General features: G+C 42.4%; 1 protein-coding gene across 1 annotated transcript in view; it reads left to right on the top strand.

Annotated features, from left to right (window-relative positions):
• Positions 1-26690, top strand: part of LOC139654122 (chromodomain-helicase-DNA-binding protein 9-like) — a 53338-nt gene extending 26648 nt beyond the window's left edge. The window contains exons 3-10 of the mRNA XM_071531160.1: positions 2213-2619; positions 17836-17941; positions 23309-23455; positions 24407-24475; positions 24672-24727; positions 25722-25840; positions 26264-26350; positions 26633-26690. Of these exons, the coding sequence (XP_071387261.1) occupies positions 2213-2619; positions 17836-17941; positions 23309-23455; positions 24407-24475; positions 24672-24727; positions 25722-25809 (873 nt within the window). The 3' untranslated portion in view covers positions 25810-25840; positions 26264-26350; positions 26633-26690. The remainder of the gene's footprint in view (positions 1-2212; positions 2620-17835; positions 17942-23308; positions 23456-24406; positions 24476-24671; positions 24728-25721; positions 25841-26263; positions 26351-26632) is intronic.

The raw sequence follows: 26690 nt of genomic DNA, 5'->3' as shown, positions 1-26690 counted from the left end.
TGTATGTGTGTGTGTTTTTGTGTGTGTGTGTGTGTCCTCCGTGAGTTGAGCCTGTCAATCACCAGAGAGCTCACTACATGAGGAAATGAGGGGGTGAGAGAGTAAGAGAGGGAGAGAAAACTAGCTGGCCCAAATGGAGCTCTCTCTACCTTTTTGTGGGCTGTAATGGTCCCCACCGTTTTCATGGGAGTACGTGCTGCTAGAGAGATTGAAATCACTGCAGTGCTGGCAGCCTGTAATTTCAGTTATTTATAGATGTATTACACAGCTGCAGTGCTCTCAGTTTTGGTGCATTTTTATCTTCTTCTCCCCTCTCTCTCTCTCTCTCTCTCTCTCGCTCTCTCGCTCTCTCTCTCGCTCGCTCGCTCGCTTGCTCTCTCACTCTCTCTCCCTGTCTCTCTCACTTTTCATACATGCATTCATTCCTGTTTTCATGGGTTTTTTTTCCTTCGCCTTGCCGCTTCTCGTGTTCCCTCATGTTCTTCCGCTCTTAAGCATTACTTTCACCCTCCTCCCTTTTTTTTTTTTTTTTTTTTTTACCTTGAACTTGAATGAGAACATTCCAGCATGAACCAATAAATTTCTCCCTAATAGCCACAGCAGCGTTGCACACGTGAAAATCATAATGCAGCTCTTGTGTGTGTGTGTGTGTGTGTGTTTTTTTTTTTTTCTTCCTTCCTTCCAAATGAATCGCTAGTTATTTTACCCCCTCCCCCCGCTTTGTTTGTGAGGTTCGAGATAATTCTCTTTATTTAGCTTAGCAGTGTGGAAAAAAAAAAAAAAAAGCGACCGGCCGCGCCTGGGCCATCTAGGCATACGCAACACGTTTTTAGATTAGGTCATCCATTTATGGGTTCCCGCTCCTCTGGGCTCAAGGCCCACCACAAGGCGCTTGTGTAGGAATAACCGCAGTCACGCCATCTATTATTCACATATTATCACGTATCAGGCAGGCTGGATTATTTATGTCTGCGAGGCTCAATGTGGCCTGCTACAGTCTGTGCCAATGTTTGACCTACTATTGAATAGCCACCCCACCTAAAAGAATTTCATTTGTATTGGGTTCAACAGAGAGTTTTCATGTCACATGGTTTGAAACCAGTTTTAGAGGCCTTTCCCCTGACCAAGATGAATGCCTGGGGAAACACCGGTCTTTGCCATGCTGAAAGTCTGTAGTGGAGTCCGACAGGAAGCAAAAGTGAGCACGCTGCCGAGCGAGACGGGTCCAGCCCCCTTCAGCGAGCATCTGAGATGGGGGCAGCAACATGGTCTGCTGTCTGAGTGGTTTACAGAGCCTCCGCACATCAGTGTTTTTCTGAATGAGTGAACTAGTAGATGCAGTGGTCAGCAGCATCGAATGCTTTTGTGACTTCTTTAGATTGTGGGAGTTGCAGTGTTTTTTTTCTTTCTATTTTTTGAATATGTTTGCAAGGCCTACTTCACGTTTTATAACCGCATTCATCCTCCGCTTGTTGTACAATGAAACAGCATCTCAATCTGCTGGCACCATTTCCTGTAAAGGAAACAAAGGTTTGCTTGTATTACTCATCTATTAGCTGAGCTGTATGACTATAAAATAGCCTCCTTAGCTCACAGCACATTGCCTATTTTATGGCTTTCTCTTCCCACGTCACTATGTGCTGTATGTTATGAAACATGAACATGATGCACACAGGGGTTTTGAGGGCCTCAACAATGCACCATGCTGTCCTTTTTTTTAAAAACAAAAACATGTCTGTATAGAGGTTGGATTAATTTCATTCCAGGCCAAGCTGAAAATGGCCTATGTCACACTTCTGTATGTGGGGAAATGTGTGATAAATGTGGAGGTGGTCAAATGACAGTGAAAAATGGAATACAGCAACTGCTTGACTGCAGAAGCCAGCATGCTTAAATGAACTGGTTTCAGTCTAGGCCTCAGGGATAAGGCAACCTATGTTTGTGTTTTTTCCCTTATGTGAGAAAAACACAGCTACACCTCGACTCTACTTTCAAGTTACATTAACTTAAACATACAAGATCTTTGTATAGCACAGCATGTTTCATTTGCAGCTATTTAGGGTTTGTGTGTTTGTGTATGTGGCCTACAATAGACTACATGACATCATTGCTTTGGTATGTGTGAGATGTTAGTCGATGTCGTTAAAATGATGAAATCATGAGTGTAAATTCTCATCATTGCTCTCTTATTTTTCTCTCTCTCTTCACTTAGCCTCGAAAGAACGCTAATGGTCCCAGTAGTCAGGTGAGGGTCCTCAGTCCCCCGATGAAGAGCAGCTCGTCCTCCTCCTCCTCTTCCTCATCATCGTCATCCTCATCCAGCTCCTCGTCGGAGAAGAGGACGCAGCGGAGGCTGCATCATCAGATGGAGTCAGCTGTGGAGGACAAGCAAGAGAAGGCCAACAGGATCATTTCTGAGGCCATCGCCAAGGCCCGCCAGCGGGGGGAGAAGAACATCCCCAGGGTCATGAGCCCTGAGAGCTTCCCCAGCTCCTCGCATCACAAAACGCACCGTGACCGGGAGCACAAAGAGAACAGCAAGGCACGGCCCAAAGTGAAGGCCTCCAAGAAGGCTCGCATCGTGCCTTCCTCCAAGCCCAAGCAGAAGCCCAAGATCGGGTATGTAGCCGTCAGTACCTGTACTGCACTCCATTTACATGCTGTTTGTCATGGGATAGACCAGTAGGTAATTAGAATAATATACTGTATGCTGTTTGGAGGATGCTCTTATCCAAAGTGGATACATTTTAGCTTGGCTGGGCTCAGCAATAAGCCCTAATGCTGGTAGTGTTTTCGCCTTACTGTTCCCATTGAGCTGTACAGGATATAGAAATGTACTCTGTCAGTTGTGGCTTTACTTTGCATTTGTAATTATAGAGCAACAGTGGAACATTTCACTGATCTAGCCTCCTATGTACTGGTTGATTTTTCTGCTGCATTTTCCTAGTAGCATGTATTTTCTGCCTGTGAAGCAGTGGCTGCCAAGATGGCAGCTCAAAGTTCAGCTGAATTTACAGCACGCTATAACAATAAACCAGGCACGGTCATCGGCCTAGACAGGGGAGGAGCAAACAAAGGCTGCATTTAGATGTGAGAGACTGCTAGCTAGTGTGTTGAGGCATGTAGCGCTGATGTATAGATAATCCGCTTCCCATCCCCCTGGTAAACTGTGCAGCTATAAGCCACACCCAGCACAAGCTAATGAAATATCAGCTGATGCAGACCTGAGGGCTGAGGCGGGGAGCTGGAGGAAGAGGGGAATGTTTGGATAATGTCAGGTCCTCAGTGCAGCTGAAACCTGGCCATCTATCACCGAGAAGGCCTGTTTCTTACTCAAGAATAGCGAGGGTGAGAAGAACTCACAATGGTCGACAATATTGTCTGGCTGGCTGCTGCCTTGATTAATGATTGTATGAGCTAGACGGTAGGGAAATAGCTGTAGCAGATAATGGATTTTGCTTTGTCTGTGTGTGTGATGACGAGAAAGTTGCGGCAGTGCTGATGTTTGGGAGAATAGTGAGATAGAGGAGGCATCTGTCATGCTGATGCCGTCTCAGCAGGCTCGAGGAGCATCAGTGCCTCCACCAGCTTTCTCGCTTTAGTTAGACGGACTTGGCTGGTGATGCACACGACAACTCTCTGGCCTACTGTGATGGGCAACATTGATCAAGGAGTTGCCTCCTCATCGTCCCTTTATTCACATAGAGACAACTTCTTGCTGACCACTTGGTTCACTTTGTTGGCGAAAAAAAAAAAAGCCCAAAAATCACTTCCCCTAACACGCAGCAGGGCTCATATTTATCCAGCTATTCAGAGGAGTGTTGACCTGTTGGGATCACTGAGCAAGAGCCGTTTGATCATGTCATGTAGGCTATGACCTGAACACATCTTAGATCAGCATTCTAACTCTGACTTGCTTAACTAATGCGGACCCAGATCTGTTGCCCTCCTAACCACATTGCAAATTGTGATGGTTTTATTATCAACTGCCCTCCATTAGCCCTACAAGGCTTGTGACTTGGAGGTTATTGATTGATCCCCAGACCAGCTGTGACACGTGAATGAGTAACCTCACCTTTCCCTCAGTAACTACTGTGGAGGTTCCTCTGAGCAGAGTACTGCTTCAGTGGAGAACAGTGGAGGAATGAGGTTTTACTGGGCAGGGCAATGCTGAAAAAAGCATGCATGCTAGTTCATTCATTCCTTAAAGGTTAAAAACATAGTTTACATTCTGCACTTCAGTAGTTCTCAACCTTTTTGGCTCATCAGAAAAAGACAAAGAAAACAAAATGGAGATGATAATAACTGTATTTCTTAGACATTTTTTTTTCTTATCCTATAAATCATCTCCCCAAAATTAGCTTGTGACCCCCTGGTTGAGAACCACTGATGTAATTCATATTGGTAAAAAGATGAGTGAATGACACCTTGTTGCCATTAGATAATGAGCTGCACAACCCATTTTTTATACAATGTAACCATACTTGACCTACATGAGGGAAAAGCTTCAGATCAACAGCATGCAGCATAGCCCAGCCTATGGAGCCCACTATTGTTTCAGTGGCCCTTTCATAACACTCATTACGTCATGCATTCCAGCCATTTTGAAACATCAAACTAATTCAGCAGTCTGGTCAGCCTAGACTGGCAGAATCTGACAGAAAATTGTTGAGGTCGTGACCTTTATTCTTGTTTGAGGTCTTTTTATGGTTTGCTTTTAACATACTTATCTAGTTGAGGTTTACCATCATAGCCAAATGCTTTTGGTCTATAGTGTTATTTTTATGTTATTATCTTGTGTTTTTATTTAATCTTTTTTTAAAACCTATTTAGATCTAAAGAATGTACTGCATTTCATAACCCATTATTTAATTTAACCTGTACTTTGAGGATGTTTATGTTAGTTGTAGATACTCAGACTCATTCAATTTAAAGACACCATACAGTGGGGTGGAGACTGTGGCATAGATGTTGCAGGTTGCTGTTAGTCAGTTATCTATGGTGTTGAAGCAGGTTGAGGGGCGATGCAGTATATTGCAAAATGTCTTGAGCAATTTTGAAGGCTGTAGCTGTATAGAGAGAGTTCCTCTTTCATTTATGGAATGAATGATTTATTGCAATATATGCAATATACTATGTCACACATTGTTCTTCAGAAACTGTCACAGCAGTGTCCATTGATGGTGCAAAGCAATCCTGCCAGAACTTTCTCCCTGTTGTCTCTCCTACTCTGTGTCCCTCTCCCTGTGTGTTAATTAAGAAAACATGTACAGATATGGCACAGTCCCTTGGTGCAATTGTGGCAATGACGTATAGTTCTTCCTGTATATGACAAGATGGTTGTGGGAGTTGTGTGAAAATTTGCAGCCAAGGCGTGAAGATTCATAGTTGGAAAATTTTCACACAAAGATCTTTTACTTTTACTTTTTTTTTTTTTTTTTTTACTGATTACATACTGCTCAATAAGAAACAGACATGAATTGTATATTATTTTCTCAAGTGCTATACACCATGATGGAGTTTGATAGCTCATAGGAGTAAAGGAGTGAAGTATCTTACTCCTGACTGACCAACATGAATTTGACTCATGATGACCACTAAGGGGAGTGGACTGCCTGCTTTTTCCATGCATAAAATTTAATGGACACATCTAAGCTAATACGGTTGCTTCCATTGTGTTCCGGTTTGGGGGCAAAATGGTAGCAGCAGTCCGGTTTCTTTGAGGCAGGTAGGTCTAGGTATTGAATCGTAAGAAGTCGCCAAACCCTCAGCCACAGGTACCATGAATGGCACACCTGGCACCTTTTTTATGCCTAGGCGACAGCCGTGGCTGGAGGCATTATGTTTTCTGGTTGTCCGTCCGTCCGTCTGTCCCATTCTCGTGAACGCGATATCTCAGGAACGCCTTGAGGGAATTTCTTCAAATTTGGCACAAACGTCCACTTGGACTCGAGGATGAACTGATTAGATTTTGGTGGTCAAAGGTCAAAGGTCAAGGTCACTGTGACCTCACAAAAGACGTTTTTGGCCATAACTCAAGAATTCATACGCTAATTATGACAAAATTTCACACAAATGTCTAATAGGATAAAATGATGAAGTGATGACATTTTATATCCAAAAGTTCAAAGGTCAACTTCACTGTGACATCATAATGTTTTGCTTACCACTGTAGCTGAGAAAACGATCTTGGGTCATTCTACAAAAACGGTGGAAGTGCTGTCACTTACTTTTGGAGACACCAAAATCCTTTAAGTTGAGCTAATAATCACATTAATTATATATGTTCAATAAATAAAGACTGTCCTTGCAATGATAAAACAAAATTTATTGGCGGAGGCATACAACCGCTAGGCGGTTAGTTCTAATTTTAAAGCATGAAATACATACGACTTCTATTGAGGTTATGAATGTGTGGCAACTTCACTCTGTTTTCACCATGGTCTGCACCTCCATGATTCAGGCATGTGTTCCCTCTCCCCCTTAGCCCCCGTGTGATAGGAGAGCATAAACAAGCTTCAGTAGTGCCATCTGGGAGCCTAGACAAAGTTGACCAAGTCAGTGATGAAGTGCCCACCAGCAGCGTGGTGACAGAATTGAGGTCGGCCTTCACCTCAGCACTCCGCAGAGGGCCACATTCAGCATCCTCTGTCACATTCAGCGTAGACTAGGCCCTTGTTTAGTATAGTGCAGGCGGGATGATGTTTGTATTGGACTTGTCTAGATGGAACACTGTGTTATAGTTGGTGCGTATTGTTTACTGTTTGTGGCTATTATTTATTTTTATTTTTTTTGTCACTATAAAGCAACGCTCTGATACCGATACCGGAAACAGATATTGTCCAGATACCAGGCTAAAATAATTGGTAACAGAATTTCTCTAGCACTGAAATCCAAAACCAAGAGCTACATATCAGAAATCAAAGAATATATGTACATGTGTACATGGAGTACAGAGCTCTTTAATAGAGATGGTTTCTCTGTTTTTTTGCCCTATGACCCTAAACTAATGGTTTAAGTCCTTTTCAGTAATAGTAACAGATCAGATTATTAATTGTTCCCAGATGATACTTAAAATTAGGAAAGGAACAGTGAAAATGGTGATATCGGTGGACCCTTGCTACAGTATACTGTAAGCTGGTATTTGTCTGCATGCATGTAGTGGGTGTGTATGCCTTAAGAGCTGCAGTGAGGGATAATCATGCTGCTGCTGATGCGGGGCGATGGAGGCAGCCGACATACACAAAGCTCTGGGGAGGTTTTCATGCTGGAGGAGAGACCTGTTCATATGCATGCGCCACCCAGGTTCTCCCCATGAAATATTAATGCGTAGCCGCTGCAGAGGCACTAACCTTCCGCAAGAGTCATTACTTCAGCCTCCGCTCTCTTGAGGGTGCGTGCAAGCCTGCGCGCTCAGGTCTTACTCATGCTATAAAAGGGTGTGTGTTTGGGATTGAGTATGTGTATGTCTATGTATATATCCCCAACTCATGTGCCTGTCCAGTCTGCGAGCAGGGAATGGAGGCTGTGATAAGAGCACTATCTGGTTGTCTGGGCCCTTGAGGGTCTGTTTCCGTGAGACCACTACACTGTTGTTACTACCAGCGGTCCTACCAGAACCGGAAATTGCCACTTAAGTACCAGTCAAATGCTGGTAAATGCTTTCTATGGTTGCTAAGTTAGTTTATTCTAACAGACACTTGGCAGGCATCCAACATCATTTAGGGGTCCTATCGTCATCTGGAAATCCTATTCACCAAGTCTTGTTAACGGGCGAGAAGAAAGAATGAAAGCAGCTGGTGAAATTAGGGAGGTAGTAGCCACTGTGGCAGGTGGACAAGCAACATTTCTTGCCTTGGTTGCTGTAGTCATGGAAAACTTTGAAAAGTCATGGAATTTAGCAGTTGTGTTTTCCAGTCGTGGAAAACTTATAGGAAATGATATTTATCCAAAAAGAGTTTTGGGAATGTTATGGAAATTTGTCTATGATCTTATTTTTTTTAACTGTTCAAGTGCTTTGACGTCAAGTAGGGCTGCTGATCTGGGTGCCTTTGAAGGAGTAAAACCACACAAGAAATTTCCATTACCTAAGTCCCAAGTGATGTTTTAGTGAGCTAAAACAAGACATGACACATTAAAGTCAGCTTTTAAACTGTGGAATTGTGAAAATTGCATGATATGTCCTGGAATAATCATGGAAAAGCCTTGGAATTATTATGAGCAAAAACGTATCGAAACCCTAATGCATTAGCATATACTGTACCTATCATTTACAGAGGTCAGCTCAGCTATCAGGGAGAGGATGGTCACTGTACACTGTGCCTGCTGTCCCTGTTTTTTTTAAGATGGTATAAAGTAGGAGCTGTACAGAGAGGCAAGGCAAGTGCTCAGTATGAAATACTACAGTGAGTTTTAGTATCTATCAATTTTTAATCATCCAAAAGTATTGAAAACCTACGGAATGTTGGATACAATGAGTATTTTTACTCTGGGCATCAATTGAACAGAGTGTAATTCTGTTAAAGAAAGCAGATGGTATGTACAAGTGTTGAGGGGAAAATCATTTACTGTGTTGCATAATAAAAAGAGCTTTCATCCAACAAACAAAGGCATTGGAAAAGACAGATTTTAGATCTGGTACAAAAACTGAAGTATCACTACAGATCAAAAGAGGTATAAAAATATTTCCAACAAAACCCAGCCCTAGGTGAGGTGAGGGCTATTGTACAGGCCAGGCTTGACTGATCACAGCTCTCTGCATACTGCAATTTGCTTTTCTAGCCAGCCTACCTGCTGAAAAATAGCCTCATATAATCATCAGATGAAAGCACTGTGCAGCTCATTCCCTTTTTTGTTCTCCCCCTCCTCCTCCCTTCTCTACATTTTCTGTTTTGTGTTTTTTTTTGTTTTTTTGTTTTTTCTACTGTGAATTTGGTTCTTCCCAGCATGCTCAAGGCTGTGAATCCAACGTTTCCTGTGTGCAGGCATGTTCTGAATATGCTGATACTACAAAGCAGTGTACCGTGAGTAGCGGAAAAAAATCAAACAAAATGGTGCTCATGAGATCAATTACATGATAGAAAATGGGGGTTTAGGTCTAGCCTATATGCCGCAGTGTATAGTTGTTCATATTTCAATGCTTGCCTGCTGTTCTATCTAATCTCTTTCCCTCACTCTCGCATTAGGAAAAACCTAAAGCTGTTTTTTAATTGAGTGTTTTCCCAGTTAATCCTTTTGAGGGTGTATATGCGTGCATGCTCATATGTACTGTATGCTTGTGCGATATATATGTGTGTGTGCACGTGCACTTACGCGTGCGTTAGAGTGTGTTTGTGTGTGTGTGTGTATGTTGCCCCTCTTTAAAATCAACTGCATGCTGAATAAAGCAGAAATCCCTGTGTAGCTCTGTGTACTGTGCTGATATTTGTCTTTAACAGAGAGCTTGGTGGTGCTGTTATTACTGTTGCCAGTTGTGTGCTGCGTGGCATTGAGATTATAGCCTTCCATTCATAAGAAGGGGATTCCTGACGAGGACCAGCACCAATGTCTCAATAAGCCCCTCAGGATGTGAGACACACACACAGACATACACACAGCACACGTAACAGCAATTTCTGAAGATGACTCAGTCACACACAATCAATGTTGCTGAGCTAGACCCACTTAAAGGCGATGAAGGCCTTTCAGAGATGCTTGAGCACCACATTGTTTTCTTGGCCCACAAAGCACTATCATATCTCGATTCCATTAAAGTCAAACCCACACACATACACTCCCAGTGGGCGGCGTGCCAAGTAGGGCAGGACAATGCTGGGGGGCAAGGGATGGAGGTTATTTGGCACGATCGGAGGATGGGAGCCAAGCAGGGCTGGATCAAGAGCTCGGTCTTAGGAAATCGCTAGTGATAGCCTATCATCAGAAGGATCACTCACTAATATCAGATCAGGGCCAGCGGTAGCCTGATGGTTAGAGAAGCAAGCTTATGTCTGGAGGGTGTCCACTTTGAATCCTGGTGGGGGGGTAAATGAGACACACTTTCAGCTTCATCAGTAACAAATGTTAGTGGCAGTTGGCAATCCCCAGGTGCAAATGTGTGTAACTGTATGAATGTGAAGGGGGGCGTTGCCGAAAAAGAGTTTGCATGCTGGGCGAAGGCTGCCTTGATGAATACAATTTTAAAATTGGAGAAGGTAGGCTTCAGGGTGGATAGAGACATCAGTAGGGTTGAGAATTGAAACATGATATAGATTTTTGGTATCTGTCAACTTTTACAATGAGATTCTGATTCTTACAAAGAGAATTGTTTCTGCTTTAGGAGATTTTTGCTGTCATTTGAGCGGTGACAATTCTTACAAAAGCACAAAGGGCATGTACTGTACAAATGTTAAACAAAGAATGCAAAACCACATGATGAAATGTGTTTAATCCTACAAAGAAAGGTATCCAAAAAAAAAAGTATTGTTTTAGATCCCGTATCAAAAAATTAAAGCATATAAAAATGTCTCAGGAATAGAGGCTATGCAGAATTATTCCAGAACCCCCTAGTGGCGGAGACGAAATAATTGTATTGACTTCCAAAAATCGATCGGAGAAACAACAATTTTCATTAAAAATCAGTCAAGTATGGATAGCCTCAATCAATCGCAAAGACGTCAAGGCAGACAGCAGTCAGTACAGGGTCCAGTCAGATCATTTCATATCTGGTGTGTAATTTCGACTAGGTATAGCTTTCCAAATATATGGCTTGCTATCCAAGTAAGAGTCAACAAGAAGTCCCACTCAACTTCAGAGAAAGAACCACCTGATTGCTAGCATACACAACACCTTGTACTGCTTTCATTGCTTAGTAATGCAGAAGATGCATCACTAATTTGTTTACACAGCTGTTGATTTGCCTAGTGTTACCTAGCCTAGCTAGCTAGCAAGATTGGTAACACTGAAGTCAAGCATTTTTTTTAACGCCAACCAGATAACACTTTGAAAAACTGTGTGAAAAGCAAAATTAAATGGGTGTCATATAATTGCTTATATTGACCCTCATAAAGTTTTCATGTGTTTAGCTAGGTTCATCATTGTACCTCTATAACGACAAGGTGGCTGGCCTTCCACTAACTTGTCAGTGGTCTTCCAACAAGGCGTTGAGTATTGGGTGCTATGGTATTTAGTTCTGCAAATCGTCTATAAGAGCACTATGGCATCAGGGTGACTGGGGGAAATGTGGAGCTTTGAGACTTTCTTTCGTGGTTTCAGAGGCAGAGATTGATTTGAAAGTGTTAGTACCCTCCCTGTCATTTGAGTTAATGTGTGTGTACTGGCTTGTGTGTAGGCTATCCGGTAAAAGGAAGTGTGTGTGTTAGCAGTGTTGCTAGTAAACCCCATGGGTGGGCCTGTGTAAAGCCACGACGGGCTGGAGGCAGGCTGTAAACGTCACTATGATGTGGCACTGTGTGTGTGTGTGTGTGTGTGTGTGTGTGTGTATGTGTGCAATGTGCGTGCATGTACAATATATATACGTCACTCTTGTTCATCATATCAAAATCTCACTGTTGCTCTTGTAACCGCCACGCTTGCATAGACGGCATTGACGCAGAGCAATGTTCCCACTCTGCTCTGGCTCAGACGATGATTTCACAGCCCTGAAGTATCTTGTCTCACAGCTCAGGTTTTCCCGTATGGGGATCAGAGAGATGCCTTAGCCCTGTTACATGCTGTTAGCTGCTGAGCTGCCGCCTGGTGATGTGACACTGCTATTCTGCAAGGCCCGTATCCCAGCCAGCTCTTATTTGGACGAGGGAGAACGTTGTGTTCTGTCCCACTAGGCTGCTCCATAATGTATTTTTTTTTACTATTCCCCTGGGTGTAACAGCTGGTCGATTTATTATTTTTTTTCATTGTGTCGCAGTAGGTTGGCACGTTCTTTAGCCGCTCATGGCGTCGGCGGTCGCGCTCTGGTGGCATTATTCACAGGAAGTGATGTCACCACAACCGCCGCCGCCCACGCTGCCAAATACACTCCCAGGGGCACGTTGCCTGGCAACCATAAAGTGTCATTGTCAAGAGGATTTGTGAAGTGTAATATCATCCGGAGGGGGCAGGGACACCAGTGAGAAGGGCCAGCTCTGTAGCACACTGCTACTGGAGGAATCTGCTGCCTTCTCCCTTCCCCCAGGCAGATATTACAATAGGTGTGTGTGTCTTGGAATTATTTTCAGGTGTATCTGTGGTTGTATCAGCAGTATAGACCTGTACACTAGTAAAAAAAAAAAAAGAACTAGACTGGATACTGTTATGTTTTGGTTTTTTTTTTGCTAGTGTGCATATCTTTACTATACAAGTGGTTCTCAACATGGGGTCCAGGGACTACCCGGGGTCCTTGAGGGGGTTCCAGGGGGTCCAGAGCAAAATTATGAACTTCACCATTATTTACAAGAAGTTAACACGATTAGAGAATGTAAAATAAATGTAGACTATAGTTTCTGTGCGTCCATGGGCCTAGTGTGTACATGAGGGGTCCTTGATATGAAAAAGAAGAATCACTGCTCTATGCTGCCAATACATTTTATGGACTTCTATAAAGGTGGCATGAGTTCTTCAATGAAATCTGATATCTGTGGATTGAGCATCATTTTTTTATATCAGTTTTGATATGGTTTGGCTGACAGACTGACTTTCTGTCCAAGGACTGACTTGCTGTCTAACGGCCTGACTTGCTGTCTAACAGACTGACGTGCTGTCTAACGACCTGACTTGCTGTCTAACAGACTGACTTGCTGTCTGATAGACTGACTTGCTGTCTGATAGACTGACTTGCTGTCTGATAGACTGACTTGCTGTCTAACGACCTGACTTGCTGTCTGATAGACTGACTTGCTGTCTGATAGACTGACTTGCTGTCTAACGACCTGACTTGCTGTCTGATAGACTGACTTGCTGTCTAACGACCTGACTTGCTGTCTAACAGACTGACTTGCTGTCTGATAGACTGACTTGCTGTCTAACGACCTGACTTGCTGTCTGATAGACCGACTTGCTGTCTAATGACCTGACTTGCTGTCTGATAGACTGACTTGCTGTCTAACGACCTGACTTGCTGTCTAACAGATTGACTTGCTGTCTAACAGACTGACATGCTGTCTAACGACCTGACTTGCTGTCTAACAGACTGACTTGCTGTCTAACGACCTGACTTGCTGTCTGATAGACTGACCTGCTGTGTAACGGCCTGACTTGCTGTCTAACAGACTGACTTGCTGTCTAACAGATTGACTTGCTGTCTAACGGACTGACTTGCTGTCTAACAACCTGACGTGCTGTGTAACGACCTGACTTGCTGTCTAACAGACTGACTTGCTGTCTAACAGACTGACTTGCTGTCTAACAGACTGACTTGCTGTCTAACGGCCTGACTTGCTGTCTAACGACCTGATGTGCTGTCTAACAGACTGACTTGCTGTCTAACGACCTGATGTGCTGTCTAACAGACTGACTTGCTGTCTAAGGACTGACTTGCTGTCTAACGGCCTGACTTGCTGTCTAACGACCTGACTTGCTGTCTAACAGACTGACTTGCTGTCTAACGACCTGATGTGCTGTCTAACAGACTGACTTGCTGTCTAAGGACTGACTTGCTGTCCAACGGCCTGACTTGCTGTCTAACGACCTGACTTGCTGTCTAACAGACTGACTTGCTGTCTAACAGACTGACTTGCTGTCTAACAACCTGATGTGCTGTCTAACAGACTGACTTGCTGTCTAACAGACTGACATGCTGTCTAACGGACTGACTTGCTGTCTAACGGACTGACTTGCTGTCTAACGGACTGACTTGCTGTCTAACGGACTGACTTGCTGTCTAACGACTTGACGTGCTGTCTAACAGACTGACTTGTTGTCTAACAGACTGACTTGCTGTCTAACGACCTGATGTGCTGTCTAACAGACTGACTTGCTGTCTAAGGACTGACTTGCTGTCCAAGGACTGACTTGCTGTCTAACGACCTGACTTGCTGTCTAACAGACTGACTTGCTGTCTAACAACCTGATGTGCTGTCTAACAGACTGACTTGCTGTCTAACAGACTGACATGCTGTCTAACAGACTGACTTGCTGTCTAACGGACTGACTTGCTGTCTAACGGACTGACTTGCTGTCTAACGGACTGACTTGCTGTCTAACAGACTGACTTGCTGTCTAAGGACTGACTTGCTGTCTAACAGACTGACTTGCTGTCTAAGGACTGACTTGCTGTCTAACGACCTGACTTGCTGTCTAACAGACTGACTTGGTGTCTAAGGACTGACTTGCTGTCTAACGACCTGACTTGCTGTCTAACAGACTGACTTGTTGTCTAACAGACTGACTTGCTGTCTAACGACTTGATGTGCTGTCTAACAGACTGACTTGTTGTCTAACAGACTGACTTGCTGTCTAAGGACTGACTTGCTGTCTAACAGACTGACTTGCTGTCTAACGACCTGACTTGTTGTCTAACAGACTGACTTGCTGTCTAAGGACTGACTTGTTGTCTAACAGACTGACTTGCTGGCTAACAAACTGACTTGCTGTCTAACAGACTGACTTGCTGGCTAACAAAATGACTTGCTTGCTAAAAGGCTGACCTGTTCGCTAACAAACTGACTTGCTGGCTAATAAACTGACTTGCTTGCTAACGGGCTGACCTGCTAGCTAACGGACTGACTTGCTGGCTAATGGGTCGACTTGCTGGCTAACAAATTGACTTCCTGGCTAATGGGCTGATGTAATGGCTAACGGACTGACTTGCTGGCTAACAGGCTGATGTGCTGTCTAGTGTGGTGGCAGCCTCCATTCATCCTCTAGTCATGTTTCTATCAGAATCTCAGCTCCACTATGAACAAGCCCCCAGGGTCATCCTCCTCACTAGAGACGAACCCTGTGACGCTACAGCCTGTCTGTGTGGGCGTGCACACGAGTGTGTGTGTGGAGTGGGGGGGTGGGGTTACATGCAGTGTGTGCAGAGTAGGGGGTGTGTATGTGTTTGTGGGGAGATGGGGGAGGGCTCGTTATGCGTATGAAAGCCTGTTAGAGAGTGAGAGAAGGAAGATGCCGTCGTGTCTGAGGATGATAGCAGTGTTTTCGATAACATCACACCAAACCAGAGATTTGGTGCCTGTGGCTTCCAGGAGACGGAGAAGAGAGGAAGTGTGTGCATATGTAGTGAGATAATATATGGGGAAGGGGCATAGAAATAGTGTTTGTGTATGTGCGCGTGTGTGAGAGGGAGAGAGCGGATGAGGCAGTAATGATCAGTAGCACCCAGAGGAAGCTCGTCTGTATTATCTTTCACTGTGTGATCTGCAGCTATAAGGGCTACTGATATTCTACCATTCCTGCAAGCTGTGTCTGTACCAGAATTGTATACAAGGCCATGGTGAGGATTCACTGCTCACTAAGAAGCAGTGGTAGCTTAATGGGCAAAGACATTCCCTCAACACTTACTGCTGGGGTGCTCTTGAGCGAGGCACTGAATCCCAACTCCATGAGCACTGGGCAGTTCCCAGTGTAAGTGTGTCAATGTGTGTAAGCTCACCCTACCCCCCCGCAACGGCTCCTCCAAGCTGTTGCTCTATGTACGATCTCAGTCAACTTGACTGGTTAAAAAAGTAGAAATCTTATTTGGACTTCAGTCTTTGTAATTTGGTTCACTACGCCTTGCTGTGCTTCCTGCATCATTAACATGCGGAGCGCAGAGACGAGCAAAGACATACAGAAGGATATTTTGCATAGCTTTCTTAATGGGAGATACACAGCTCCCATCTGTGAGAGGGATTTGGGAGTGCACCAGCTCTGAAGCAGAAACATTACCATTCTCTAAGCTTTTCTGAGCTTGAGTCAAGAGAGGAAAGGGGTGTTCAGTTTAGTCAGTATCATTTGTTCTGTTCTGTAGATGCTGAATAGCTGAACAAATGAACCGATTGAGATGCACATTGATATGCACTTGTGGTATGTTGATGTGGACACAATAAACATATTGCTGTAATATGTAGGCCATAACACACACACACACACACACACACACACACACACACAGACAGACAGACAGACAGACAGACAGACGCACAAGTGTAAGCACGCGCACACACTCTCACACACACACACACTGTTCAGATCAGTTCACTAGCTCCACTGGCTCTTATCTCTCCTGTCTACAGAAGATGACACTGTTAAGAGAGGGCCTTGAGTTAGAGGACACTCACTGTACCACACACACACACACACACACACACGCACACACACACACAATTCCTGCCTGATCGTTTCTCAAATATTTCACTTTGTTTGAAAAATAACTCCCCTGCCCAGCAAGTACAATTCTTAGATAATCTGAAATCTTCACCATGAGCCAACATGTTAGCAACAGGCTGCTTGTTGGCCAGTTGAGGCTTTGTAGAACCACGCTTGCTAACATTGGTTGTGTTGAGCATATTGAGATATACCACGGCCTGGGGCTTAATTCCATTCTCATATAATCCAGCATTTTAGACTGACATTTTGGTAAATAAGCTCTTTGATCAACGTACTGATTGTGCAGCAACAAGATTGGTGGCAGCACCACCTCTGTTTGCTCAGTATTTTTAGCTCGCTACAGTGCATGCTAATGTATTAGTACGCTGTATATTTAGTGGATGGTACAAGCTAGTTTAGCATAATCTCAAAATAGCCTCAGTACTGTAGCACACCAAATTCTGAACACACACAAGGAGAATAAAAGAACCAGGATATGTTTTCTGCCCAAAACACTTAGATTGCTTAATTTGCATGTCACAATGTAGCCTTTATTGCTTCTATTCTGCACTGTATTGACCTGTTGTCGCCCTCTCTTTTCTTTCAACTGTCACTTTGTTGACATTTGTGCGGTATCTGCTGAGGTCATTTTGTTAGGTGTTGTATGCAGACCAAATAGTCCTCACAGTACAATAAAGATTTGAACTGAATTGAGTTGCTAAGCTGCTACCGATCTTTTCATCACAGAACGAGAAGCAGAATGAGCAAAATGGCTTGTTTGTCAAAACAAAAAAGCCAGTGTATTCCTTCAAGGAGAGTGTTTTGCAGATGTACAAAAGACATCTCTTTCACAGCAACAACAGTATTTTAATATATGAAGCAAGACTAACTGAGACGGAATGCTCATTTCCCTTTAAATGGGGGTGTGAAGTCAGTGCAGCATGCAGTGCGCTTTCCTTAGGTCATTTATTTTGCACAACAAGGGCAATATTTATATTATCACACGTAAATTATTCAACAGAGCCCCATGGTCTCTATGATAGCTACATTTTTGTGGAGAGAACAGAGGAGGATGAGTCTTATTTTCCCAATTTTTTTCTCTCCCTCTTGTAGTTAAAAGCTTAGCATGTAATTGGAGTATGGCGCTGTCACCCCACCACTGATTTTGTGATTCACTGGATTGAAGGAATTTTTTCACTCTGAAATTTACTGTCAGAGCTTTTCATTTGAGCACTGATGGTGTCTGACAGCTATGATGAACATGAGTTTTGCATGTAGTTTGTGGCTGTAAAAGGTTTGTTTTACAATTGTGAGGTTTATAAATGCTGGACTTAGACTTAGATTTTGAGTTATGACCGACTCAGAAAGATTTAAAAAAAAATTTGTTGAGGTTTATTCATGTACAGGTCAAACACTTTAGGTGATCACATAATTTCCAGATGGTATCTTTAAGGTATTCATATTCCTATTCGTACAACATTAGTTTGTTTTGATGTATCTTTCCGCTGCGGTTTTCATTAGTCATGGCCTTTGTTCCCTTGTATTCACACTCTCTTTTTTCTCTCCCTCCAGGAAAATTGTTATCAAGATTGGGAAGAAGAAGAAACGAAAGCCGGAGTCCTCGGAGGAGTCGGACGATGACCCTCCGCCTCGACGCTCTTCTAAAGATGACGACTCTGTAAGCTCCAGCACATACACAAACCCAAATAAACACAAACACATACGTTGCTATTAAGCGCAGGCTTGCGTGTCCTCTGTGTTTTTTATGTAACTGCGGTGCTTGGGGGCAAGTGGGAAATTTGGCTACATTAGGCTGTTATTTTAATTTCCCATTTTCTCCAGAAGTGGTAGTAGTGTTATTGCCCGCGGTGGCACACCTCTGCTGAATGAATACAGAGGGAATGGCCGGCTTCTGTTTCTGTTGACGTTCCGGTTCAAGGCTCTGAGTGAAGCGGTGTCCTCGGCCTGACCGTTCACACCGCCGCTGAGCCGAGAGGAAGGCTTCACAGCTTTAGCTTGAGCCCAGAGAGGATTGGCTGTACGGTTCACTGGGAGGTCATGCAGTGGGCGGCTATCTCAAGTACACGTTCTTATCTCTGTCGATGATGGAGCTGAATGACAGCGGCTAGGGATTATCTTGGTCATAGCATCAACAATCACACCTGCACATACACACACACACACACACACAACACATACACACTGACAATGACACCTCTATTTAGACGTTCGGCATTATTTAAAACTTGTTGTTAAAAAGGGAGTGTGAAGTTGCAAAATTGGATATTGTAATGCTGCTGTCACTCTCACTGTTGTAGTGTCACAGCCACTAGCAAATTGAAATTCCTCGAGATTTTCTGTTTGATAACATGGCTTTTAGCAACATCAAAATATCCCAGTGTTTCTCAACAAATCCAGCATATTGACAGTTGGTTTATATTTTCCCCTTAACCCCACGGCACTGTTGTAGTAAATGAAGACTCAAAGACTCAGTTGAAGTCATGATTTGTTTTGTTTTTTTATCTTTATTCTCTGCCAGGAAAACAGTTTGCTCCTTATAGGCAGTATATTTCACAAGGACTGCTTGCCATTGAGTAATCTATGATTTATCAACCTCTATCGCTCTATTGGTGAGCAAGGAATTGCAATAACATCGATAGGTCAACACAGCTTACGGTAACCTGTAATGGGCATAAACAATAAAGGCACAATTTCACAATAGAGACGAGTAAGTTAGCTAATGCTTGAGCTTGGAATTCTAAGGTTCTATCACACTTTATCACAATTAAGTTATCTACATATTCTCAGTATTTGAATGTTTCTTTATGCTTGTGTGATGTTAGTTTTTTTTTTTAAGAACCTTTTGGGGTTAATTATTTGAGAAGATAGAAAGCTGTATCTTAGAAAGAATATTTCAGCTTGGTGTTATAAGGTTTCCCATGTAATCAGAAACTTCAGTGTTTCAGTAGTGACCAATCAAATTCTACCTTTCAGCGATGACTCGTCAGAGGCTAGCGAATGTAGCCCGAAAGGGTAGTAATAATGGTTCCCAAGCCATAAAATAGCAACATTCTTAGAGTTTATTATGGTCTCACTTTTTTAACAATATTAATGAAGAGAAAATTAGGATTTTAGGTTTAATGGAGGCTAATCGCAGGTTTACCAACAAAATCGTTAGCTTTCTGATGGACTAGCTAACACTAGCTACAGAGTCTAGCTACAGAGCCTAGCATCAGATGGGCAAGAATCTCTTTATCTTCAGGTGAATCTATAGTATGTGGATGTAATATCACCCAACTCCTGACCCTCTTGGTTTATGTGCCAAAACTCTTGTGACACACCGAGTTAGCCAGTTGGATGTTGAATGAATTTCCCTAGAACCAGTGTGTAGCTCCAAAGATGAGTTTTACCATACTTTGTAGCTTATACAGTATGTTGAATTATTATTTTTAATGACAGATTGAGAGCAGCGGAAACACAGAACAGCAGAGAGAAGTGGGACAGATGAACAGCAGCCACATCAATAGGAAAGGAAGGAAAAAAGCAGGAACAGATGATGAGGGTTGGGTGTCAAGGGAGAAGAAAGGACAGGAAGAGGGTGTCCAATACATCCTCATGAAATTCTTTGAGATGCAAACAACAGTGAACAAGGAGCACTACAAAAATATGATATCAGAAAATGAGATTAACTTACTTTAGGGCAAGTAACAGCAGCTAAACATAAAATGGAAGTATATCACTTCAGTATATCACTAAATTGATATAAATGTTACAAAATTGTTTTCATATCTTAATGTTCAAAATGTTGTGTGTTATGATGAATGAGTAAAATCTGTTCATCAAGTGAAATATCTTCCAGTTTGGAAACTGACATTGTAAATATCGGGACTCATGTAAATCATATTAATTCAGTTTCCCATTGAAACTGGGTTTCCCATTGAAGCCTTATAGAACCAAACCCAGATTGACCTTACAGAATGATAAGGTTCTATTTCTGTTTGGGCCCTTTTAAAAATCCAATTTCTAATTGTCCCAGGATTTTGATATTATGTATTTCAAGTATATGGGGGTGCAGTCTTTGTTGAGCTATAAAGATAGATTTCACTACCAGTTTTATCACAAACAGTTTTATCAGCTGGGAAGTCAAACTTTGATTCCCAATTTCTCAGAACTGCACTGCACCGGGATAGAAACTTTTAATTCCAAGCTCACAAATTAGTGAGCTTGGAACAGAAACATCTAGTGAAAAGGTAACGTTCATATAAATTATCATTGAGTCATTGATATTGAGCAATTGCCCTATCAAACACCCGCAGCTATATTATGGTAATTTCGTGCTATGCGACAGTAAAAACATTACTTATTGCATCTTTAACCTTCATCAAGCTTGGTTACATTAAGATCAAGGATTTATTTTACAAGGGAGACCTGGCCAAGACAGCAGCCATCTAGTTACAGGAGTTGTTAATATGAATGAAGCTGTTGATTTGTACACTGCGATACAGTTTGATGTGGCCTCACCCTCGCACTGGCCCCGTGAGCATCAGCTCCCGTGCCCGCTGGTAAGATGAAGACAGATATCTGCGATGTTGAGATTGACACGTCTGAAAGAATGGGAATGAACAGTGACTCCCCTTACCCCCTCCATCTCTCTCTCTCTCTCTCTCTGCTCGCTTGCTGTCCGGACCGCTGCCTGGGAGGGATATAATTACGCTCATTAAATGGCACCCTCGGCCTTAATTAAAACAGTCTGTTGATGACTCATTTAGGATGATCCCGTGGAAGAAGTCAAAGTGGCGTGGCCGACAGCTGGGAGAAAAGCAGCGCCGCCTCGGGGGTTCGGTCCTATTGTCAAGCCGTGCGGCGGGCTTGCCTTGTCTGCTTCTGGTCAGCTCGGGTTGGGGGATCTGAGGGTATATCTCCATGGGGATATTCTCCTCCACACCTAATTAACTTCGGCTCAGTGGCATTTACTCCTAATTAACTACATATTATCATTAGGAGGGGCTCGTGTATTGATGCAGGATACAGCGGCCCACGCATGTGATAATTATGCGGGCTTGACAGGAAGGGATAGAAAGAGGCTGGTTTTGGAAGCACTCTGCAAGTCCAATTTTGTTTTTGTTTTTTTCTGACTTGATGGTGTTTGGTGTTTCTTGAATTTCTTACTTGGGTAATTTTAATTCCACCAGGTCATTTATATGTCACCTGTTGAGAAACCATGGGGTATCATTTCAATAATATATGGGTTAATGAGGAAAGGTTTTTTGTCAGATATCTGTGATATAACAACCAATGATCTGTAGATACCTGAAAATGAATCCCCTGAAATTAAACCCCTAGCTGGAGCCTGAACAGATTGTGGTCTTTAAAATAATTATTCTCAGCTTTTTCATATAAATAAATGTCCACTTTGATACCATACAATACTGATTCAGCCTATACCCAGTTCATCAAAGCGTTCCCCGGAAAATCATCTGGCGCACATAAAGCGATGTGTTTTATGTTTAAGGAAGCAGCAACGGCAGTTCGTTTGGAATTTCTTTTGGACTTGTTTTTCTATCGTTTATTAGCTGCAGTCTACATAGAGTGTCTTTTTTATTTTGTTGGGCCAGTGCCAACATTGAGTTGTAAATTGCAAGTTAGCCAACTTTTGAAAGACAACTGGCAATTCTTTTGATAGTGTAACATCAGGTAAACATTTCACAGCTAATTTGAATAACGGCGAATTTGTCTGTTTAGCTTGGCTAGCAGGTAAAAGGTACAAACACAGGTCTAATTGAGCTTTACTGCAGTTGCTGTCTTTTGTCAATATAACATTGTTTGAGATTGAGATTTGCTTACGGCTATCAATTGTAATAGATATGCAGTAATAATATAACTAACTGGTTTTATCACATCTTATAAAACATGTTTGATGTATGTATATAGTGTAGATATCACTGTCTCTGTAGACATAGTTGCTCTTAAGTACTGGCTGAAACTCTGTCTTCACACAACTGATCTGCTGGGAGCCTTGAAACATGCACAGTTCTGGCATCAAGGAACAGTCAAAAACAGACAAGGAGCCGCATCGCCAAAACTCGGTATGCTAAATTAGTAGCAATATGCTAAGAGATATATATGATTATGATCACAGTAAATAAATCTGGTCATCAGACATTCTGCCAACTTTAGCATTAAACATGTTTGTGCACACAGAGTGAGAATTATCTTCATGGTATTTTCTACACTGGCAAGGCGAAACAGAGGGTGGGGGGGGGGGGGGTGTTGTAGTCGTGGTAGTAGCAGTAGTAATGGTGATGGTGGCGGTAGTAGAAGAAATAGAAGAAATTTGAATTATAGTAATTGAAGTAAACTAGGCTATATTGGCTTGTGCAGATAATGTGAATCAGTTTGTTGAGGATAATTTTGCTCAACTGTAAAGATTGGTTCAGAGATTAATGTAAAATTGTAACAGGCTCTGAAGCTGCAGCTGGATCAGGGTGCAGTAGACTGGAGTCTGACACACTGTTCACACTAGAAGATCATTTGGGCAGACCATTGATCTCAATGGCGCCAACATCTTGCCAGCCCACGTCAAACTCAACTGGCTATCCTAGTCTGGAGAGCTGTAGTTTCCCACCCTGATCAGGAGAATAGTTTTAGTCTATGGCTGGTTTAATAACAACAATAAAATCTTTCTGTTTTCTTTATACCTTTCCTTTTGTTTTGTAGTTGTATTCTATACTGATGCAAACTTTCCATTACATATAACTTTGACAGAAAACAAAAAATGACTTCACTATAAATAATTTACAAAAAAGCTCTTTAACACAAATGTTTGGCTTATGACCAAATCCAAGCCAAAGTTCCAATTTATGAAAAATCTAATCTTGATCTCCATTTGTAATGCATCAAATGCTAAAACTGCTTTATATCATTATCCAATTTATTAGTATTATGGATGCAATTTCCCTTCTTTCAATCATATTTTATTAAGGAATCAAGAATAAGTGAAACATTTGTATAAATGTGCTTCTCCCTCTATGTCTTGCTCTTCTAGAAGAGGCGATCTAACCGTCAGGTGAAGAGGAAAAAGTACGCTGAGGAGCTGGAGGCCAGGCTATCAGACGAGGAGGTCAAGGTCATCGTCAAGGCCAAGAAGGCCAGCACTGCAGCACGCAAGGAGCCTGCACTTCAGCTCTTTGTAGTAAGTAGTTCTGCCTACGACTCCCCTCTAGCTAAGACATGAAGTTTTTCATTCTAAAATGAGATATCCACCATTTTACTGACACTGACTTACAAAATACTGGAAAGCATCCTGTAGTAGGTTATGGGTTACTCTTGTAGTTATGGTTCATTCTGAGAGCTTTGCTTATGAAATAGTTATGTTTGAGGCTAGAATTACCGGTATCTGTGTTTTTGAAATATTGACCAATGTCTTTTAGCAAGAAAAAAAAAATATATATATATAAAGATTGGAATTGGAATTAGACCATTCAAATAATGATTAAATTTCCTGCTGTGTATGAACAGCTATTACAGTATGAAACTCCAGGATACAGTATATGTTTGTTTATGCCAACAATCCATGAACTCTGCAGATGTTAATATAATATGAAATGTTTTATTATCAAATATACAGTATACCCCTAAAGTAAGCCCAGACGCCTTTTCTCAAATATCCATACAGGCAATTAAAAGTCAAACGGTAGTGTTTCCCTGAATTCTTTGCAGGCTAAATTGTCAGTTTTACACAGATGTATCTTTACACCCATGATACAATAAAATGACACACACACAGTGAAGCACAGTACAGCCTGTGCATTTCACCACTGCAACATTTCAAGGATGGTGTGTTTGTTTGCACTTAAAATGAACCACGAACCCCACAGTATGCTTAGACGCAGACGTAAATTATATATCCAATGTCTGTTTCTGAACATTTGGCTGTAACAGCAGAGAAATTAGCTGGGAAGTATGGTGAAGACAGCTCTGCCATAAATGTATGAATTTGTCCTGGCCTATGCAGTTTTAAGACCTTTTCGTGAACTGTGGTGTGTTTGTTTTTTGTACTGTGAAGTGTCCTTAGGCAAATTTGTCCTTCGGGAGGCTATGAAATAAATAATAAATAATAAATAAATGGTTCATGTGTCTGCAGGAGAATCCCAGCGAGGAGGATGCTGCTGTTGTTGACAAAATCATGTCCTCTCACATCGTCAAGAAGGAGGTAGAGTCACATTTGACACAAGATTTTTTTTTTTATTCAGGTTTTTGTTCAGGACATTTGTGTGTCTTTTGTGTTCCTAATCACATCCACGCTTACAGTTGTTTTAGAGTTTGTTGTTTTTCTTTTACACAATGATTTATGTGTTAACTTTCTTCCTAATTATTGTGTATTTCTCTTATTTTATTCCTCTCTGTAGGTCTCTCCAGGAGTGGTGGTCGAAGTAGAGGAGTTCTTTGTAAAATACAAAAACTAGTAAGTCCACAGTCCTAGCTCCATCATGATCACTGAGATAAAGTTTGTGCTGTGATTCTGAATATGATGGTGATGCAGCTGGCTCAGCTAGGTGCAAGTCTAGCCACGCTTTATGGGATCAGCGTGGTTGGAACTTGTTATTGACCAATGAGATCGCTTGATTTAAATTACTAGTTGTATAAAATCTCAGTATAAAAAATGTATTAACTGGTTGTAACGGTTGTAAGACTGTAATCTGTTTACAAATACTGTTCCAGACATTGCTGTTGCATTGAGGGCTACTGCCTAAATTAATATGAATTTTGGAAATGTAATTGTTAGATTAAAATTGTTTGAAAAACAGATTTATTGGATTTGAAAAAGCAACCCAAACCTATGTGATTACCCCTTCTTCCAGCACAATTGTGCATTTTGGACATCTATTGGGCACCTTTCATTGATTACAAGTATGTAATCATGACATATTTAATATGAAAAATTTAATTTCACCTCTTTTAACTTCTTGACATTATTAAAAATTCCAGCAGCTTCCTACAGCAAATTATCAATCTGAAAGTTTTGGAAGTCAGGATTTATGAACCATAGGTTTACTACCTCAGCCTCCCAGAAAATAATTACTTTTCAACTGACAGGTAATCTGTCATCAACCCAGATTACATTTTCATTATGTTTTCAGCCCGCCACTGAAAGCATCCAAGTTTATGTGTTTCAGAAGTGATTAGTGACTCTATAAATAGCATGTCTATGAAAGTCATACAGTCCTGATTGGCTGATACAGTGCTGAAAGTGTGGTGAAAGGTTTGTGCTCCTAGTGCCCAGAGATGGTGTAGTGGGAAAGACCTCCCTCTCTGAGGCCACATCTGCCCCTGCTGGCTTGAGCGTGTTGCCGCAGACACTGTTCTGACAGGGTTTCTCATCACAGCCTGATGTTGTGTGTGTGTGTGTGTGTGTGTGTGTGTGTGTGTGTGTGTGTGTGTGTGTCGCTGTGTGTCAGCTCCTACCTGCACTGCGAGTGGGGCCACGGAGCAGCAGCTGGAGAAAGACAAGAGGATTCAGCAGAAGATCAAACGCTTCAAGATTAAACAAGCACAGAGGGCTCTCTTCTTCGCAGATGTAAGGCTGTATGGCAGTGTGCGGAGAAGTGTGTGTGTGGACATCTATTGTATCTCATTTGGTGTGTTATGGAAGGTGTTTGCGCGTGTGTGTGTGTATTTGCATTTGTGTACAGTATGTCTGTGAGGATGCGTGCACATGCATATATATATTGTCAGTGTGTGTATGGACGTTTAATGTATTTTGTGTGGGCATGCACATCTGTGTGTATGTATATTTGAACCTTTTTACACACAGTCAATACAGAATAGTGATGCTTGGCTCATATTCCAGATGGTGTGTGGGTAGTTAGGTTAGTTCTCTCTCTCTCTCTCTCTCTCTCTCTCTCTCTCTCTCTCTCTCTCTCTCTCTCTCTCTCTCTCTCTCTCTCTCTCTCTGACTGACTCTCCTTTTTCTCTCTTTGTCTCTCTCTGTCACTCTCAGATGGAAGAGGATCCCTTTAACCCCGACTATGTCGAGGTAGACCGAGTACTGGAGGTGTCCTATTGTGAGGACAAGGACACAGGAGAGGTAAGGAGAATCCACTTTCATTCAGTAATCATACCCGCGAGTAACGCGCACGTGTGTGTATTTATTTTTAGTGTGTGTGCGCACGAGCACATTTCACTCCTATCCGGTGGCTGCGATTTTTGTTCCTCTCAGTGTATTCTCCACTCTAACCGTTTCTTTGGAACACAGAAGCGCCCAAGGCCGTCCTAATGGGCTTCCTTGCAGCCTTTGTTAATATTATAAGAGCAGAGCCTGGCCTCGCTCTCGTCTTCTGTGGCGCTAATGCTCTTCTGGCTGCTGCAGGAGGTGGTGTACTATCTGGTGAAGTGGTGCTCCCTGCCCTACGAGGACAGCACCTGGG

This window comes from Centroberyx affinis, unplaced genomic scaffold (assembly GCF_046629955.1).
Source record: "Centroberyx affinis isolate AG114_WGS23_722 - 3 ecotype Tasmania unplaced genomic scaffold, CSIRO-AGI_Caff_v1 ptg002047l_1, whole genome shotgun sequence".
Classification (NCBI taxonomy): domain Eukaryota; kingdom Metazoa; phylum Chordata; class Actinopteri; order Beryciformes; family Berycidae; genus Centroberyx; species Centroberyx affinis.
Note: the sequence above shows the minus strand (reverse complement) of the source record. Positions and strands in the feature narration are given on the sequence as shown.